The sequence below is a fragment of the Strix uralensis genome, chromosome 8, assembly GCF_047716275.1.
Source record: "Strix uralensis isolate ZFMK-TIS-50842 chromosome 8, bStrUra1, whole genome shotgun sequence".
Taxonomy (NCBI): domain Eukaryota; kingdom Metazoa; phylum Chordata; class Aves; order Strigiformes; family Strigidae; genus Strix; species Strix uralensis.
Window position 1 is genome coordinate 8,282,503 of NC_133979.1, and position 20,149 is coordinate 8,302,651.

General features: G+C 39.3%; 1 protein-coding gene across 1 annotated transcript in view; it reads left to right on the forward strand.

Annotated features, from left to right (window-relative positions):
- The first annotated feature begins 5,133 nt into the window (after positions 1 to 5,133).
- The window catches only part of BEND5 (BEN domain containing 5), a 970,982-nt gene continuing 955,966 nt past the window's right edge, over positions 5,134 to 20,149 (forward strand). The window contains exons 1-2 of the mRNA XM_074876087.1: positions 5,134 to 5,160; positions 7,564 to 7,683. Coding sequence (XP_074732188.1) covers positions 7,653 to 7,683 — 31 coding nt within the window. The 5' untranslated portion in view covers positions 5,134 to 5,160; positions 7,564 to 7,652. The remainder of the gene's footprint in view (positions 5,161 to 7,563; positions 7,684 to 20,149) is intronic.

Genomic DNA, 20,149 nt, shown 5'->3' on the forward strand with positions numbered 1-20,149 from the left:
TACCTCAGTCTAGGCTTTCGTTTTTCATTTTGGCTCTCTTTTTTTATTTATCTGATTTAATTTTCTGTCTGAATCCACCAGACCATAACATCCTGGCTAAAAACTCTGGCCAGACATTTTTTTTCTTATTTTTTCTTTCTTATTTTTAATTTGGATTGTACCTACTCTGCTTGCACAGCCAACATCGATGGCCTGTTTGTAGCAGAAACATTGTCATGGCCTTTTCTCTGACAGTAGTCAAAGTTGGAGCACTGACATAAACTTGAATGCATGCGCTATTTATTCTACACAGGGAAAGTGATAAAAAAAGGTAATTATATGATTTCTACACAATTACACCTGGATTTTTAAGTCCCCACTTTGAAGAACTATACCATACACCATACCATATATGTGAAACACAGGCAAAACTCATGTTAATACTCTATCTTCTCATTCTCATCCAGCCTTAACAGTCACGTAAAAACGATTTGCGAAAAATCAATAGTGCACCTTACTGGTTTTTTTGTAATGTATAAAAAGGGGTGTTTTTTGCCAATTTTTTAAATATTCTGAAAATATCAGGATTGTAAAATTGGATTTTTATTGATTTTCTTGGAGGATCTTTGGGGTTTCAACAGATATGTATTGACAGCAGCCACCTCTAGTTGAATCGAAAGTATTGAATGTGCGATGCAAATCATTCTATCTTCCACATATTTGAATTATACTCATGTTAAAGAAGAAAAAAGGTGATCAGAAATCTTTCTTCCTTTCAGTCATTGCTCCTGTGGTATTGTGCTTTCTCACGTTCTTTAGTCACCACACAGTCTTGTGGGCTGCAGATAAAAGATAAAAAAACAAAAAATTGAACATCTAACGTTTCAAATATAAGCACAGATAAAAAAGTAAAATGTACTCCTCAAGTCCTTATAGATTATAAATAAATAGAAAAATGGCACAAATCTGTATTTAGAAAAATAATTTCTTTCTCAATATTTGTAATGGACTTGTCCATCACATTAATTTTTATGTAAATTTACCTAAACTGGTGAATCATAACTGAATTATTGCCTAATCTTCCTGGTTTTGGCTAGCATTTCCATTTTTATTTCCATTGCCTCAATTTACTTTCATTTGTTTATATAATGGATTTTAAGAGTCCACTTCAGAACCGATAACTAATACAGCAAAAAGAGGGGGCCTGCTTCAACTCACTTTCAGTCCAACACAAGAAGAGACAGATCAGAATAAGACAGCACTAGTCACCATGATAGACAGTAATCTTGGCACACAGCTGACTATTCATTATCATTTCTTCAGTAGACATCACAGCATAGGAGGTTTTTAGGGAGGGATTTGAAGGAGGAAAATTAGGTGAGTGGGAGTGAGAAGCAGCAGCGAGGGAAAGCATGAAGGTGCTGGTTTGAAAAATGTAACAAGTAGAGAGTTATTACTGAATGAAATGTGTAGGGGGAAGACGTTGATTTCTCTATAGGATATTAAAAGATGATAGGGTGGGAATAAGCTGTAAAGAGCCACAAAAGTGAAGTAGCTTTTGTTAGCTAAGATGCTGAAGGAGGGGGGGATACACTGATATAAAGAATATGGCTGAAACAATGATTATGAAGATAACCAGGGCAGCAGTGTTTCGCAATGGTGTTTTGTTATTCTTTGTTGTTTTGTGATGCCCCAAATTAGATTATTAGCTTTGGAAGGGCAGGGACCAAAGATATCTTTGTACTAATGAGCACCCCAGCATATTTTCAGGTGCTTTAAAAATGCATAAATAAATATGAGCAATTGCTTTTCCTGAATACTATTTCCCTCATTCTTCAGCCCTTATTCTTCAAGTTACACCATTCAGTTTTCTGTTTTCAAAAGAACTTTCTATATGAACTTTCCAGTTCTCTCTTGTCAAATTATCTTACTGTTTTTGGAAAGACTGCATATCATCTATATTTAACATCATTTCAGCTTGGTGAGGTGACTATAATATAGCATTGAACCCAGATTATAAAAAAAATGAGTGTGGCATTTCTTGGTTTTTCAAGTGTGTTAACTCAGAAGAGCTAATTTGACTGGAAAAAGCACTTTCCCCCAGATGTCTTGGATTTCAATAGACCTTCTTGCAGGTATCTGAGTTAACAGCATGGCAGTTAGATGCAAAAGGCCTTTCGATTAGTATTTGTGGTCACCATAGAAGTAAGTCTCTCAGAGAAATGTGAATAAAGAAGAACTGATATGGAAGGTTTCTCCACAGGCACTTAGTTCTTAGAAATTTACAGATGAAAAATGCTATATGAGTATTAATAGATAGGAATGAAATATGAATGAGGGGACACTAAAGCTGGAATAGCAAGTAGAACAAAGGGAATAAGGGGACATGGGGACATGGTAAGAAACCAGACTAGAGCTGCAGAGTTGGACAGAGCTGTCTAAGACCTCAAAAAAAAAAAAAAAAAGAAAAAAGAAAAAAGAGAAAAGAAAGTTTAGATAAAGGAATGAAGAGGTAAGTAATATGAGAAATTATTTGAAGGAGGGCTGGGATGGAACATGGCTATTAGGGAACCCAAAAGAAAGGGGTTGTGGCAGGATAAAGGATGGCCAGAAGCAAAAAAAGGGTCCTAGCTACTGATATGGTCAGCTTTTCATAGAGAAAGAGACGGGCAGAGTTGACAACAGACTAGACAAGTATAGAGGGAAACAAACAATCAGGTTAGAGAAACAGACAGACAGGTACTGTAATGCACATACATGGAGAGGTTCCAGGAGAGAATGTTTTTGTCTGTGTTAAGCCTGAATTGGTGCCTATGATGTTTCTCAATGGATGTGCAAGAACATTTAATATAAACAGTCAGCCATGAGATCTGAATGGACAGAAGAAAAAGATCAGATTACATGCAGCATATTCTGAAGAGGTATGTGCCAGGATCATTTGCCCAGCAGCAAACAGGGAAGAGCACAGGCCTGGGTGATGTGCTAGCCTGGAGAAAGAGTGTAAGGGAGAGATGTGAAGGGGGTGTGTGTACTTGCTGTAGTTCACTGTCAGCAGTGAGACAAATCAGCCTTTGTAGTACGCTAGTGACCACCTATAGTTTATGAAGACTGAAGAGGAAAAGTCTAGAAAATATTTTCCAGAGCTTGGATATAGATGGCCCTTGCTAAGAACAGTATCCACACTCCAATATTCTTCTGTGAAAGGGTGTATCTTCTCATCCCATCTCAAAGCCCCCTTGGTACACCACTTTAGACAGGTATTTCAAGTCACTGGCACAGGAACGTGGCTAAAGTAATATTAAATTAGCTTATATAATACTAAAGTAAGATACTCAGAGTGAAGAGAAGTTAGATGAAGGGAACAGGCCTAAGTGCCACTGACAAAGAAAGAAACAGCAAAGGAAGAGAAACCACAAAAATAGATGCTGCAAAAATAACCAGAGAACTATGAACTGAAAGAAGAATGAACAAGGCCACAAAAGCCAGGGAGAAAGGAAGTGACTGAACCTACAGAAAAATCTAAGCATGTAGAACCTGCAGGTATTATCCATGTGAGTCTTGTTAAGAGGAGTGGAACTGGAGCAAAAAAGGAACATACCAGATAGGAAGACAAAGGGGTAAATTGATGTTAAAGAACAGAACTTTAGCTGGAGAAAGATACAATTTTACCTGCCTTGATTTTTAAGCTTGGGGTGTTTCACTAACTAGTCATTGGTCACTAGGAAGTGGTTGCATTGATTTACTAGCTATAATGAAGCAAACACGTAAGCATGTATGTAGCCATAAACACAGTCCCAACCATTTCCATTGCCTAGCATCGCATCCATACTCCTTGTTTCAGTTTTAACATCCACCTAGTTTGGGGTGCATTCACCTCCATGTCTGCCTGTATGTGCAAATAGACATGATTCTAGGCCTTGATGCTTGTAACACTGTGCTTGTCCCATGGCTAGCCTCGCTTCTGAGAGCTTGGAGTTTGTCTGCGTTGAGGATGTACAATGAAGCTTCTCAGTCTTGCATTAGTGAGACATGCGTGATCAGACCCAACCTGCAGGGTCTCTTGGGAAACACACACACATAATTAGCCCCTTTGCACCAAAGATTTCACTGCTGTATTTGTCACATGGTGAGTGTCACCCAGTGGGCCTGCAAATGCATGCACACAGAAACCCTCCCGTCCCCAGGAAGTATCTCTGTATTTGCCATATGGTCAGGCTCACCTGCTAGGTCTGGAAGAAGGAGACAGACGGGCAACACTCACACAAATAATGAAGCTACCCACTGGGCTGCCTTAAGAAATTAAAAAAAAAAAATAATAAAGTTGACATAACTGCCACCTGATCAGACTCACCTGCTGAGTTTTGGGGCAGGGTGGGGTTGTCACACACACACATAAATTTGCCGTGTCTGCCCCAAGGGCTCCACCTCAGAGCACCAGGCTGGACACCAGGGTAGGAGGGACGCGATCCCTTCCCCGCCGGGGCCGCAGGCCCCTCTGCCCCCCACTCCCCTCCGGGTTACAAGGCTGTAACTGCTCCCTGATCTGGGTGGAAGGGGACATGCACCTCCACAACTAGCCGTTCCTCCTCAGAGCCCCGAGACTGCCACAGCGCCAGACCCGGCTCCCCGCGGGCGGGGAGCGAGGCCCGGGTAGGGGCTCAGGTACCCGGCTACTGCCCGCCTCCTCCGGGGCGCTGTTACGGTAATTGCCGAGATAGAGGCAGTCACCAGGGAGAAGGTAACGAGCCCCTCCTTTCCTGGGCGAGCAGCGCTTGTAAATACCAACAGCGAGAGGCACTGCGGGGCCGGCGGGACTCTCCTCGCGCACGGCCGCTCCCGCCTCTCACGCACCGCCGGTTCCCCTCACGCACGGCCGCCCCGCCCGCCCGCCAGCACCGGGGCGGCCGCCGGCCTGGGCGACCGCGGGAGCGGACACTCTGCCCCCGGCCGAGCTCCCCGGGGCGGCTTCCCCGGGCGCCGTCCGCCAGCGCGGCGCTGCCGCCGCCCGCCCGTCCCCGCGCCGCCATGGCGGGCTGCCGGCGGGGAGCGGGGGGGCGCGGGACTCCCCTGGCGGTGACGTGTGTTGCCATGGCGACGCCCAGGCAGCGTCTCGCTCCGTGTGGGGGGGTAGGGGGGGGATGACAACAAATATGGCGGAGAGGAGCAGGACGGCAGAGACGGGTCAGTGCCAGCCGCAGTCGCCTGGGCGGGGGGAGAGGGGAAGAGCCCCCCATCTCCAGGGGCTTCTGGCAGTAGAGGGGGCCTGCCTCGCAGCGGAGTGCGGGAGACGGAGCCCTTCTCGCAGGGGAAGGGGAGGGAAGCGCCTCCTGGCCGAGGGCACTGAGGTGGTGAAGGGGCCGGGGCAGAGGCCCCTGCCCAGGGAGCTGTGGAGGAGGGCAAGGCACCTTCCCTTGGCGGATGAGGAGCATCTTCCCGGGGGAGAGAGAGAGGTGGTCGTGGGGAGTGCCCCTTCAGGCAGGGTGAGGGGGAAGAACCCGCTGGCTCTGCAGCCCCGTCTGAGGGGGGATTGCCCCGTTGTGGGGCAGAAGGTGAGAGAGCGAGAGCCCGGCTCACCCAGCAAACAAAATGGGGGGGGGGGGGGGGGCGGGTAGCGGAGAGCCCCGGTTGTGCAGAGGAAGAAGCAGATGGTGGGGTAGCCTGCAGTGTGCACCATCCTCTCCGCACAGGGGGCAAAGGTGGCAGTGGTGAAGAGCAGAGCAAAACGGTGGTGCACAGGAGTCCCCCTCACACAAGAAATCACGACCTGCTTTATTTAGAATGAAAAAATAATACGTGAAGACATGGGGTTGGAATTGAAACTGCACCACAAGGCTGATAGCTTGGGGGCTGACCTGCAGCTGCTGCTTGACCTGTCCCGGGAGGTGTCAGGTACCCAGAGGCTGCAGAGGGGCAGCATGCTGTGCACCTTACATCCTACCTAGCTTATTCTGTCAGGGTCTCTTTAAGGAAAGTGCCAAATGTTATTCTTCCTATTCAGGATGTATTAACAATGGCTCTAACTGTGTATGTGAAGGTAAGTTTGTCGGTGAAACTAAAGTTTTGTGTTTCCTCATGAATGATAAGGATCCTCTAGGTACAGGGGTCTTCCCTATTGTAAGAAACCACAGTTACGGTCTTTTCCAACCCACATGAAAACAAAAGCCCCCAAATAAGTTATGAAAATGAGAGATATTAACATTTGGAGGTTGAAACAGTTTTTATGAATATTTAATAACCCACAGCATCATACATAAATTATCTGGGTTCCTGGACCAAAATTTCATTTTTCTAGCCTGCTGTGTTAGCTGCTGTGCATGTGCTTTTCAGCCTCAGAAGTGGCTTCAAATGAAGATGCATTATCCATAGAAGTGATATTGGATATTTGGTTCACTTAAGGTGAAAAAAAGTGATAAATATGTGAAATGCTGTTGTGCTCTGGGAAAGAATTCTGCAAAGGCTACATCTAAATGGATTGACCATAAGGTTCTTGAATTCCCTGTGTTCAGCCATGCTGTTTATGAACCCTTGAAACCACACTGTACAGTTTATTAGACATTAAACTTGTCCATGAGGCAGGTGATTATTTTCATCCACTGTGTTGTGCAACACTACTAAACACAGTGCTGTGAAACAGGAAACAAATCTTCAGTGGCCGTTTGACTTTGTCAGCTTTCCTACCTACTTCATCTACCTATGTCTATGCTGTTGTCAGTAACTTTAACATATAATGTAACGTATGTAATGCATAAATTTTCTTTTACACTGTGTTCCCTGCTATATTATTTAAATCTACAGCCTTACAGTATTTGTTTTTTATTTTTAACCTTGTCCAGAACCTTTTCCACATCTAACCATTGCAGGTAACTAATCAGTGATTTACTCATAAATATGTTTGAGCTTGTGCTGAAATAATGTTTTGTTGCATGTTCCTGATACACGTCCACTTAAGCTTTTGCAATGCCTGTCTGGCTATTTTGCAAGTCTTAGTTTGTGGGTCCTTCTTTTTTTGAGAAACCAGATGAGGAATCAAAAATGCAAAGAACCACAAACATAGGAAGAAGGCCCAAAACTTTCAGAGATCAGTGGGGCTTGGGAAGCAAACTTGTGATCTTGGCCTATTTTTAAGAAAGGACATGGAAAGTAGGCTGTGGAGAAAGAAGGTGGGCTAGTTTAGCTTTCTTTTTTGCCTTTTTCCCCCTAAACTTTGATGTCTGACTGTCACCTGATGCTAAGGGGACGGACAGGTTCTTGTAGGGATTTTTGGCAGATCCCCAAAAGAACCTGTTTGTCACCTTAGTACCAGGTGACACTGACACTGTTGATGTGCAGGTAACATAATTGGGGAACATTCTTGTTCTTGGTGCATCCTGACTGCTTAGTATATCTTCCTGTTATGTCAGATCTGGACCAGTCTTTAGGAGATACAGGAATCTAGCTCTGGAACCTGCATTTTGCACAAATTTAAATTTTTGTGTATGGATGCAAGGAGAATAAAGCCATTACAGAAGGGCTGAACATTGTTCAAACCATGTAAATTGATTTAGCCAGTATGACTATATTATACTTGATGTTCTGTTTTTACAGCAACGTCATGTTTTTACTCCTGCATCAGAAGACACAAGTGCTAACTCTTACCTTCCCATCTGGAAATATTGATTGATTGTAATTTTCAAATGAGAAAACTGAGTTATGGAGAAATTAAAGGTAACTTATCCATGCTTTATAGCAACACAGATTACTGTTATGGACCGTTATTTACTGGTTTAATTCAGTAACCTGTGTTTGACAAGAGTCAGTGTCGGGGAAAGTTGTCAGAAAAAATTATAATGTGCACTCACAGAAAGGTGATTCTAAAAATTCAGTTTCGTCCTAAATATTACCTGATACTGAATTATATACATCCGAGATGCTTACAACTCTTATAAACTCTTAGCTTTGAAAATATACTGTGTCAAGAGGTTTTCTATATTAATTATACTTTATGGAAAGCATACCTTTTTATAATGTAAGAATTTTTCATTTCAGTTTTATTAGTATCTCCTTATTCTTCTGTTATAGGAAAGTAAATCTGTTAATCTTTCTTGCACTGGTAATTATACTTATTGTTTCTGTATATACAAATCTTCTCGTATTTCCATTCCTTCTCCAGGTAAAAGGTTTTTGTTTCTGTAGTAGTTTTTGCAAATTTTTAAACTTTCTTTTTATTTGGGGATTAGGACACAGAATTGCACAAAGACCTTCAGAAGAGGGACTACCATCAGCTTTTGTTATACTGTTATGCTCAGCATTATTTTCTATATCATGGTTTAAGACAATCTGTGTGTTTCAAATGAGATTGAGACTTAATATGGAGGGTAGATTATCTCACATCTGTCTGCTACAGAGTTCATATTCTGGTGCTATCCCCTCTGGACTAGGCAGACATCTGGTCTAATCCATTAAAATAGTTTCTGTGTTCTGATGTTTGGTTAGAGTGCTGCAAATCAACTGACTTTTCCCTGGGTTAATCAATCATTTTTGCATTGCAATTGGCTCCTTAGTTCTAGCTGGTTTCTTGGAACTGCTCAAATCAGCTTTCTGCAATAAACTGTAAATTTGTATGCTTCCTTGTTTGGGTTTCCAGGCTGAAGCCTTCATGACTCAAGCTGGGAATCCAAATTAAGAGCAACTTAAACCTTCACAAATGAAGTCTGCAGGAGAGTGAAAGTGATTAAGACAAGTTTCTTTCAGGAGCTTCTTGGTTTGACTTGCAGTTGTTCTGCTCAGCTGACCTTGATGCCTCAACCTTTGGAAGATACAGGATATAGCAAGACAGCCAGTTTGGTTAAGTTTCTTCAAAAACAGATTGGTGTTATTTTTCCAATTCTGTAGCAAAGAGGACCTTATTAGCTTCTCTAAGGAAGGTTTAGGCATAGGTCAAAGTGAGTACAGAATGCCCATATCTGCTAATTTTTGGACCCATGAACCAGATGAAAGTATTTAGCTTTTCAGACATGGATCCAGCTAAAATTTCACTCCACATTGCTCTTATTCTTCTAGGCATCTATATTACCTTCATAAGACTTGCTTCCAGAGACCTCAGTGATCAAAGGGTGCAGGTTATCTCTCAGTTCTGTAATAGTTTTCTATCTGAGGCAGCTGCATATTAGCCTGGATTGACAGTTCTAATATGTGTTATTCCACAGTTGCTAGTCATTTTGTGGATATTAGTATTTCTGATATTTCATTGAGTCATCGTAAGTGAAATCATAGTGAAAGCAAAAAAAAGGCATTTACTCACAGTACTGGACAGGAGATAAATACATGTCTTTAGACCAAAGATCCTTGTTATCGAAACAAACAGATTTGCCAGCTGAATGTGTAGTTTTTCATGTTTATTTGCATGTCATGATAGATACCTTGCAGAACGATGTTAAGTCATATTTCATATTAAGAATGGTGAGAATTTTTGAAAGCATTCACAGCTGGGCTGACCTGGCTTCAGGGAGGTGAGCTTCAAACCACTGCGGAATGCTGAACCCCCACTCAAAGTCTGGGTAGTAATTAACATTTCTAAAATACTTAGTGTTGAGATCATTGTTTCAGAGATCTGCATGTGGAGGGACTGATAGAATAGCTGTGTAAATTCTGCAGTGTTTTCTAATTGATTTTAATATGATAGTGCTGAGCTGGACTATTTTGAAAGAAAGATAGCTTTTGATTATTTTTTCAAAAAAGAATAGTTACTCTTTTAAAAATATTTAATCACATGTGGTGTGAACACATTCTAGTATCAGGAATGTACTTTCTTTTAGGTGGCCCTAACTATTAAATAAAAAGCTGAATGACATAAGACAACCTAATTGATTTGTCTTTAAATATAGGCCTTTTTGATAACTGGAATGTCTTATTCACCGGCTTTGTCATGAGGAAATTTAAAATAGGAGAAATCAGCTAATTACTTTTACAATATTATTTAATCTTGGTCTTTCAAATAACACTGTACATCAGTGGTACTTCTGGTCTACCAGGCAAATTTAATTTCTTCAATTGAACTGTCCTTTCTTAAATTATTTTTGAATTTTCAAGTGTATATAAGCAATATACCTTATTTCCTAATACACACCGCTAGCTGAATTCCAGTGTTTGGGAAGAGCCATTGCAGTCTTCATGCTGAAAGGGATCTGCCCACTATATCCTCCTATGAACACAAAGAGATTTCAAAAGTCAGTGGAAATCTGTAAGGGTACTGGGCCCAGCCTTGCAGATGTTCACACACCATAAAGAGCTATTTATGGTTGTTTATAAAATGCTGCAGGATGTATTTGTAAACAAATCTAAAACGTGTTTTGTTCAACAAACACGTTTGCCAGAACTTACTGATAGCATCAGTACATTTTAGCTTAAGCAGTTTGAAGTCCAGGGGATGTTAGAGATAGGTTTGTTAGTAAATTTGAGGCACTAAGACCATTAACTACTTCAGTTTTTACTGCTTAGGTTCAAATATTCATTGCAGTGATACATAAAAATTAACTATAGTTGCTGCAGAAAAGTATAATAATAATTATACTCTGTTGCCAGTAGGCTGATATTCAACTAATTTCCAACTTTTTTAGTTATCTAGTGGAAACAATCCCCACTAGAGGAATTTGTTGAAGAAGGGCTGCTAATGTATTTTTGGTACTTACAGCTTTGATCATATTTCTATTACATAATTTGCCATATAAGGAGACCTGAGAAATACTAATGAAGGCTTTATACAGCCAGAAGATATAATTTCAGAAAAAGAAAGAAACAGGAATGTGTTGGGTGTTCCGGTTGCCATGTCTTAATGGTTTACCATTTCCTAGCCATATTTCAAACAGTTTTTTCTTTGACGAATAATCAAAGCTTTTGAAAGTTACTTACCTCAAGCCTCCCAACGTTTTTTCTTTCAGTGAAGTTCAAAGCACCCTATTAATTATTAGCGCTTGTGAGAGAAGGTTTTTGAATTTGTAAAAAGTGAAATGAGACATATTGAGAATCTTAATAGGTTTTATACTGAAATTTGTAAAACAGAAGTTTCTGCAAGTTTCTTTAGTGTTGCTGTCACTGTACTTAGTAGGCAGAAGTCTCATGCAAAAAACCAGCTCAACCTCAGAATGCATTTGTATGGCCTACATAGCATTTCTGTTTTTTGAAGTTGAGCTCTATAGATTTAAAGCTCATTAAAATACTTTTCAAAGTCAGCTTCCTCTTTTAAAATGTAACAGGCTTGATCTCCACATGGGGCCACTAACAGGACTGGGAAACTTAAATCTGCAGCACAAGCCCGCTTTCCCAGTGGGACACCTAATACCAATAGCCATTACCTTTCACAGAAGAAATGGACAACTTGTCTACGCTCAGAGATTTTCCTTCCTCCTGTTCCTCTTTCCTCCAGCAACACCTGTTTAGGGACAAAAGTAATAGAATGAAATGACTGTATAGCCATCTTTACTTTTTTTGGTATTTTTTTTTTTTTAAATAAAGACCTAGGATACCCTGATAACAGAACGCACCAACCCCTGGATAAATGAGGTACTAGAGGACTTGGAGAGGAGTTTGGTACAGCTATTTGCTGCTGATGTCACTCAGATCCAGCAGTGCTGCTTCTGCTCAGCAGTGGTGCTGCTGGATGCAGACTGGTTCCAGCAGACCCACCTCGGTGTATGCATCGTGCTACATCACTCTTGTTTCTGGAGGATTAATTATGCTGCCGTTTTCCAGAACTATATGATTCTATAGAAACCAGCTTAGATTTCTCAAGTAATCCCCAGAAGTAGTTGGCATGCAGAGCCTTGATGCAGAATTGCCATGTTTAGATTCATTGTACCTGAGATGGTAAGTGCTTCTAGGCTCAAGCTGTGTCTACAATTAAACTATAATAGAGATAAACCAATTTACAAGTAATCGAGAGTTGCTTATGGATACACATCTCTGTGTCCCATATCTCAGCTTCCCTGTCACATTGTCCCCACAACTCATTTTCTTGACATTGCCACACAGGCCAAGGCTGTCATTTAAGAAGTGCTGTATTTTTTAACCTTAGATTTTTAAACATCTTTTTGAAGCATTTTTACTATTTTTATGTCAGAATGGTTTGGAAAACTGCTCTACTGAAATAATACTAATGACTTCAATTTAATTTTGTCACAGGCTGCGCAAATTCAGAGATGTGGACTTTGGTATTAAATCTAGGGCCCTCATCCTGCAAATGCTTGGCATTGAGTTTGATGTACATATGTGTATAGTGAAGGTTTTCATGATGGGGTTCTATTTTAGCATAAGTTAGTTTAGGTTAGAGACTGAAACTTATAGTCTGATACGTATGTTTTCTAATATACATATGTGTCCCTGTTCTCTCAGTATGGTTAACTGGCTGATTTCATAGATTCATTGTGGCAAAAATCAAGTGTAGAAAAGGGGGCGGGAGGAGAAAGTGGTTGTCTTAAATTATTATTATCAAATAAATAAGCTATGTAACTATTTCATTGACTTGCTAATTCACAGAGCTATTTACTTAGCAGTGGATCTCACAGTCACGAGTGAAAACTGGCAAGATTTTGCTTTTACATGTTGTTTCATAACCACCTTGAAAAATGTGTTGAATTTCAGTCTCCACAAAAGCAAGTGGAACATCAGTTCCCATGAATCACCAGAGCAGAGCAGCAGGAATCCATTCCAAAGAAAGCCCAGCTGGATTCATTACAGGTCTACTGATGTGTTTTCATTTGCAATAAACAGCAAAGTTACTGTGTGATTACAGTAAAGTTTAGAGCTGGGTAACACCTATCAAGTGACTATCATGTTTTCATGCATATATAGTGCAGATGAGGTAGTATGATGCACTTGATTAATGAAAAATTCCTCAAATAACCCACACAAATCCAAAGGCAGTGGCATTATTATAGGGGAACTGTCCATGTAAAATAAGATTGTGAGATAAACTTCCCTCTGTACTACTTACCTATACCCAAAGTCTGTAGTACTGCAGAATAACAGATGTTTTGTGACTACACAGAATACCAGTATGTCTGCTGGTTACTTTATTTCTAAGCAGTACAAATAATCAGTAATTTGATCTCAGAGCTTCCTCTATGTAAGCCTTCTTTTAGGTAGAATTTTGGCTCGTGTTCTGAATATTTGAAATACTTTGCATTTCATATTCCTATAAAAATGGTATCAACTTAACATTTGCTTAGTTAAAAAACTGCTGAATATGGTGTATATAGTTAGTAGTGTTCTCTGTAGTTGAATTCCTGTTGTTACGTTGCTGATGAAAGAGAGTTAATAGATCAAGTTTGCTTTGCTGACATTTTCATGTTGGAAAGCAGGAATACTGAAACAATATTTAAATCTTTTGCTCCACAGTAGTTTGTGAATAAAACACTGCAATGATCTAATTATTTGATATGAAATACAAGATTATGTTAAAGTGTTTCTTAACTAAAGAGTAAATTCAGCAATGTGAGTGGGCAATGCTTGGGTGGAAGAAATTCTCAGTGGCTTAAAATACTACTTTCTGGAATTGACTGTTTTGGAAAGTGAGGTAAAGATGCTATTCTCAACTAAGAAGTTAAAGGAGTTGTTTCAATGAGTAATTATGATTATGTCAGTAATTAATAGTGTAATTGATTTCAGCAACCTCAGGGAACAAATTATTCCAGAAGTAGTACTAAAATGCCCAAATTATTTTTAATATGTAGTAGTCAAGAAGATTTTAATTCCAAAGTGAAGAAATTAACTATGTCTGAAAGTAATGTTGACTTAAATTGACTGACAGAAGACATGCCTACCTCCAAACACAAAGTAAATAGGAAGCTAGGGTAAAACTGTATCTTTAAATCACACTTATTCAAGATCCAGGAAAAAACAGAAGTTCAACCCAGAGAAGTATGCATTAATTTTGGTGCATAATACACAGGATGGAAATTGTCAGTAAACTTACATCACTCAGTTTTCACATAGCGCACTCATGATAGCCCAAGCAGTTGTAGCAGTGTGCAACTACCTCTCTTCCAATCATTTGTGAAATACAGGGTTTTGAAGAGAAAGATGGAGACAAAGCTGCTGATGTGTTCCCCCACAGGATTTTGTGCTCTGTGGAGCCCTCATGGAAGGCCTAGTTTCCCATGGATAAGGATTCATTACCACCATAAAGATGCTAGTGATTTAGTCAGAAATTGAATTTAAATCTCCTGAATGCTAGACTTATTCAGTGATAATAAAATATTTTTTTTTTCCTTTGGACAGGTGCATCCACAACAGATTGACAGTAGTCACACTTTAGATATCGAAAAAGCAAAATATCTCTGAATTTGGTATAGTACCACAGCTGTCCTATGTTGAGGCTCATCAGGCTGATTGCTTTTGAAGAATACCTGAGAATAAGATAAAAGGCTGATCCAAATTAGAAGGCACAGCTGTATTACCTCAGCGCTGAACCTGAAATAATGTCCGTGATACAGCTTATTAGCTCAGGTGCAGCATCACAGCTACAGCTGTCTTCCTTTGGCCTTGATGGGATCACAGCAGATAAGCTCATGTCTTCCAAAATACAGCAAAGACATCTCTTTAAATACAGGTCTGGAAAGCTCTTGTTTAATCAGCAAACATATTAAGACATTAAAAGTGCTAGGAATTTGACATGAAAGCGGCAATTTTCATAGACAAAAAGCAGTTTTTTACTTGACCTTGCCAATGCTCTTGAAACGCTTCCATAGCACTTCATACTTGGTACTTTTAGGAGATGCCTTTTGTGGTCAAACATTTTGAACGTGGTAGTCAGGACTGAGGAGTACGAAACCTAGGACAATTAAAACAAAGCCTTGGCCTTTTGCGAAAGCTGAAATAAGCCTGCTTCTCTGTTATATCAGGAATAATTATTTATTGAGTCTTTTTCCGTTTCTCAGCTGTGAATCAGTTCATCCTAAAGAAGAGACACACAAAGTTGTTAACTTACAGAGATTTCAACTTTATTAGTCACTGAAGGCTACATAGTCATGGGTTGGGATCATTTCATTGTTTACTACATATCAGATGCTTTAGTTGTATTTAGCTTGCCTCAATGTGAGTTATTTTTAATTTAGAAATTTATTTTGTCATGACTGGTTATGCTGTCATTAAACCAATTTTAATTATGCTGTTTTTGTAGGATAACAACCACCTGATTGGCATAGCGCTCACTCCTGGTTAGGTATCATGATCTGGCTGTCGGTCAACCACATCTTGTGCTCTTAAATCAGAAAAAACTATTTATTCTAGAATATACAGTGTGGATAAAGAAAAAAAAAGCATGGAGGAAGTAATGTTCTTATACTGAAAACAGTTTTTGCAATAAAATATGATTTTATTACATAGGAGGGAGATGGTCAATGTAGTCTTTAGGCCAGATCTGCTGTTGCTTTATCAGTGTAACTATGGGTTAAGTCAATCTGTTTCATACCTTCCCTATGAAACCCGAAATATTATACATGGAAATTAAAGTTTGATCTGCACCAGTTATAAGTAACTGCATCAGTATACTTTGGCTGGTGCTATTTCTTGAGGTTGTTCAGAAATATCTTTTGGTAAGAATTTTGCATGTAATCATTCTGCATTTGAAAACTTTGTCGAAGAAGGGTTTTTGAAAATGCAAGCTAGATAGCCTGCTTTTGTTAAATCAGTGCCTTATACCTGGGGCAGCTGTTGAAACATGGATATATCTGTGAACATTTCCCTTCCTTTCATCCCACTTTCTCTATCCTCCCTCACATATAATACAAAACGAGATGTATAAAAGCTGATTTGTTTCAGGATTTGGTAGCATGGGAAATATTTACAGCATTTTGGGGTGGTACCAGAGAATACTAGTGAGTGATTTCAACCACCAATATCTTTTCCCAGTTTTGTGGGTAGTATCATGAGCTTTTGCCCTTACCTGACATTTTCTACCAATTCCAAACCCTGCAATTGTCTGCCTGTTTGGACTCAGTATTTTTTGAGGTCATATGCACTCCTTGTCTTTGGGAAATCAGTTGCTTACAGATTTCATAAAGACGTGGGACCCTACAAAAGAAAGTTTTACCCATTGAAGTTCTGTAGTACCACACCAGGGACCTGCTTTAACTCTTCAGTTCTTTTTTTGCCTCAGAATCCCTAGACACAGAATTTCCTCTTGCTTGGTAGGAACACCCCCAAAAAATCTTTTACTGACCTATAACTTGAATTGCTATGCACTCTTCAACTGGTGTTTCAGCATCTCCTACTATTCATATGCAGACCTAATTCTCTGAGCCATCTCTTATCTCCCAGGAAGAATAGACTTGCTGATATGATTACTTTTTTGCAGATGCAACTGTGAGGACTAGCTATTATTTACTCTTTTCTCTGCTAGTTGGGGATGTATGTGATGCATCCTATTTTGTTTACAATTTATATGTTTTATGCTTTTGTTTGATCTGTTTTTTATTTAAAGAAGTATTGCTACTATAGCAACTGTTGCATCACGTGGCATCTTTGATATTATCAAAATGCCAGATACTTGTTAAAGAATAAATCTGTATATCAGATGAAATTCACTGATTCTTACAATGTTTTTAAATAAACATTTTCAGTTAACATATTTGGTACTACTATGTTTTTCAGTATTTTTTTTTCCTTTCTGGTCTTGATTATTATAGTGAATAGGTTAAAGATTATAAGTACAGTAAAAAGAGTAATGGATACTATTTTTTTCTTGTTTACTGAGTTCAGAGCATTAATTGCTTTTTTATTTTTGTGAGGAAAAACTTTATACACCTTCTTGGACATTCTGGGTTTCACTAGTGCTACAAAAAATTCTATTGCCATTTGCCTCTGACAAGAAGGTATATCCTTGGAGATAGCCCACATTGAGATAATAAATAAATATTCTTGAAGTAAAGCTTGAAGTTATGCTTTTAAGTTAAAGACTGGAAACAAATATTACATATAAACCAAATACAAGTCAACACAAGTTGACTTACTTTCTTTTCCTGTAAACTCATAAGACAGTATCAGCCACTGGGAGTGGGGAATTGTTGTCCAGAGCAGTATCTGTCTGCCAGGTGTTGTCTTCAGTTCAACGTTCATCACTAGATTTTGGAAGGGATCAATCCATTGACCTTGGATTGGTAACTGTATCTCTATCTGGATCTACATTTTTGAATTACTGGGTAGTGCAGATTTCTCATCATCTTTTCATCTTTGATCAGCCAGTAAGTTGACAGCTTTGTTTTGGGCTAAGCACCTTATGTACTTTTTTGTTTCTACTTATCTTTGGGCTGCCTGTTGTTTGCTCAATATGAGTATTTAAGCAAAGTGCTCTTTGCGGTCCCAGCAAGGCTTTTGTAGGGACCCCATGTGATATCTTTAGTGATCATTTTCCTTTGACATATCTGCATGTAAGAATGAGACTTTTTCCAGTCTCAGCTTCAACTGAGACACCTATGCCATACTTTCTCTAGAGTAAATCAGTTTGGCTATGTATATCTAAAGAAGTATGAGGTATTTAGATGCACTTATGCCTTCTAACCCAAAATAAAAAGTTAATGGTGCATTAGCCAAGGAATTGTGTTAGGAAGGTTAAAAGGATATGTTGTCTGGTAGCCTCTGTAGAAGGGGTAACTTGTGCAATAAAAGTAAAAAAACCCAAACAATAAATTATTTCCTTCCTATTTATGCAATCTAGCACAAGCTTTTTCAAGACCATGGCAGTAAGCTTGCAGTTTATTTTTCCTCAGTGCTTTCAGAACCTTTGCATAGCTCAGAATTTACCTCATAATCTCTGCTAAACTAGTGGTTGTGTTTTATTCTGCATGTTTTCTTGAATATGAATACTCGCAGTTTGGAGACAGACTTGACAAGCAGTCTGTTGGTCAAACTGTAGGAAGAAAGTAATTGAAGAGACAATTACTTTACAGATGCTTTATCTCAAATTGGATTTCTAAATAACAACACAATGTTAGTATATTTTTAGACCTAGACCAAGCTGTATGAGAATGCTGTCTGTGATAATCAATATTTTCCTTGTTCTGCTTGACCTTTGGAATAGGTAATGGTGACAGTGTGGGCACAGTACCTGAATGTGAGGCAGCAGGTGGTGTTGGTACCATGCTGGGCATTCTCCCAAACTCTGGGATTTGTAGCCTCAACATAATTTCTTCTGTTTCTTTTCAGATCATGGTGACTGTGAATTAAGTACATTTCAGATTCACAACACTTTCTGCAGTATGGTTAGATTCTCAGGGTCATGCCCAATCCTTGCTGCAGGATACATGGCTGTGAAAATCAGAATGACAGTTGTGTTCTCTTCTTTTTCTTCCTGTTTTTTAGGCCAGTGGAGCTGGAATTCAAAACTCCTGCCTGCTGCTGCCTGTAGGATTTTTAGAATGGCCATAGAGCATTCAGAGCTGATAGCAAAAATAAGAAGTCTTCCTGATTATCAGTGCTGCTGAAGGCTAGGGACAATGATATAAAAGCTTTTATTTAAAAAAAATCAAAGAACAAGAGAACATAACTATTAAAACTACAGATTTCTACACATGCTATCACATAACAGAATTTTGCTCAAGTTACACTGTTTGCAGTCTTCTCATTTGTGGAGAAGACACTGCTATTGGCATATCCTCTGTGTTACTTATCCAAAACATGAGTTCAGCAAAGTTCAACCAGAGACATGTTATATTTAGGAGCTAATAGGAGTTGCTGCTGGTCATCTGAATGAATTTTTGTTTGTTGCAAACTGTACTGAGAGTTCAGATTCACTTCTTTATGGGTTTTTACAATAACAATACTGCTCAAGGCTGATGAAGCTCTTCGTTAGGATAGCTGGAAACTTTTTTTGGCCCCTGGATGATGGGAATCTGGCTATTAGATCTTTACAGTGTAGAAATTTTCTGTGGCAAAATGTATCCTAATTTTGTTCTAAAATAAGGATCTCATAACAGAATGAGAGGTGTCTTGATGACATTTGTAATATTTAAAGAAAGACTTCTACAAAGTTCACTTACAGTTATTGTATCTTTTCATGTTACCTTCCCTTTCTTGTTGGCTGTCCTTGTTAGGCAGCAAGTCTGAACATAAGAATGATGCAGGTTTTCCAGGCAAATTCACTGTATATTTTTCTATGTCTGTTTTAATGCATCTGTGCTTTCCTACCTAATGTAGCATGAGGGTAGCTGCTGACTGCTAGCTCCGTGGATTCTGAAGCTTGTCACAGCTGGAAGTTGGGCTCGTTGTTTACCCAATTCAAAGAGTAACTATTGCTTACTAAAGAGGTGCCTTTCCCTAGAAATTGCAGTTTTTAAAGAAAATGTACCTCAATCTGCATGATGTTTGTTGTCGTTAATACTGTTTTTATCTTTACCTAAATGAAGAAAAATGTTGGCTTTACCCTTTGAGCTTAAGAATAGCAAGAAGGTCTGGAAGTTTCCAAACTCTTCCTCCTAAGAATCCCAGTCCTCTGTAACTGATTCTATTCATTTTCACTAGTTCGATGTGAAATATGTCCATGATGACAATACTGATGAATGCAGATACCAGAAGACTATGTCCAGGTTTTATTTTAAAGCCTTATATACTTACAGAGATTTCAGACACCTACAGATTTTATACCTGATAGAAAATTACCATTAAAGTTTAATACTGTGGTAAAGTAAATCCTAGGGATTTGCTGGAGACTCCAGGAGTTTAAACTATGAAGAATTAGAATAAAATAGCTATGTTGTACAACTTATAAGAAAAATAATTGACAAAATAAGACCTGCAGTCTGAGAAAATTTCTTTGCTAAGTTACTTTTGCCTTTGCTTGTCTTATCTAACCTTTTTTCAAAGGAGAATCTGGTTTCCTTAAGTGTAATGTGAAGGATGTGCTTCAGTTAATTCTCTTTGTTCCCTTTCAGTTTGTTTCGGATTGAAGTGCTATTTCCCTTCCTTACAAGGTTCTGTCATACATCTTTGCCTCAGTCAAGTAAATCTACTTAGGGCTCCCCAGTTGTGAGGACAGGATCTCTTTATTGGGCAGAGGACTTACGGCACAGTATAACAGTTCTCTCCATCTGAGGATGGTAATGTATTCTCAGCAACACTCACTGCATCTGCTGAACAGACAAGCGTGAAGCCCTGTTTTATAATCTAGTAATACAGCAATGCAGGCTCTTTTTCGGCCAGT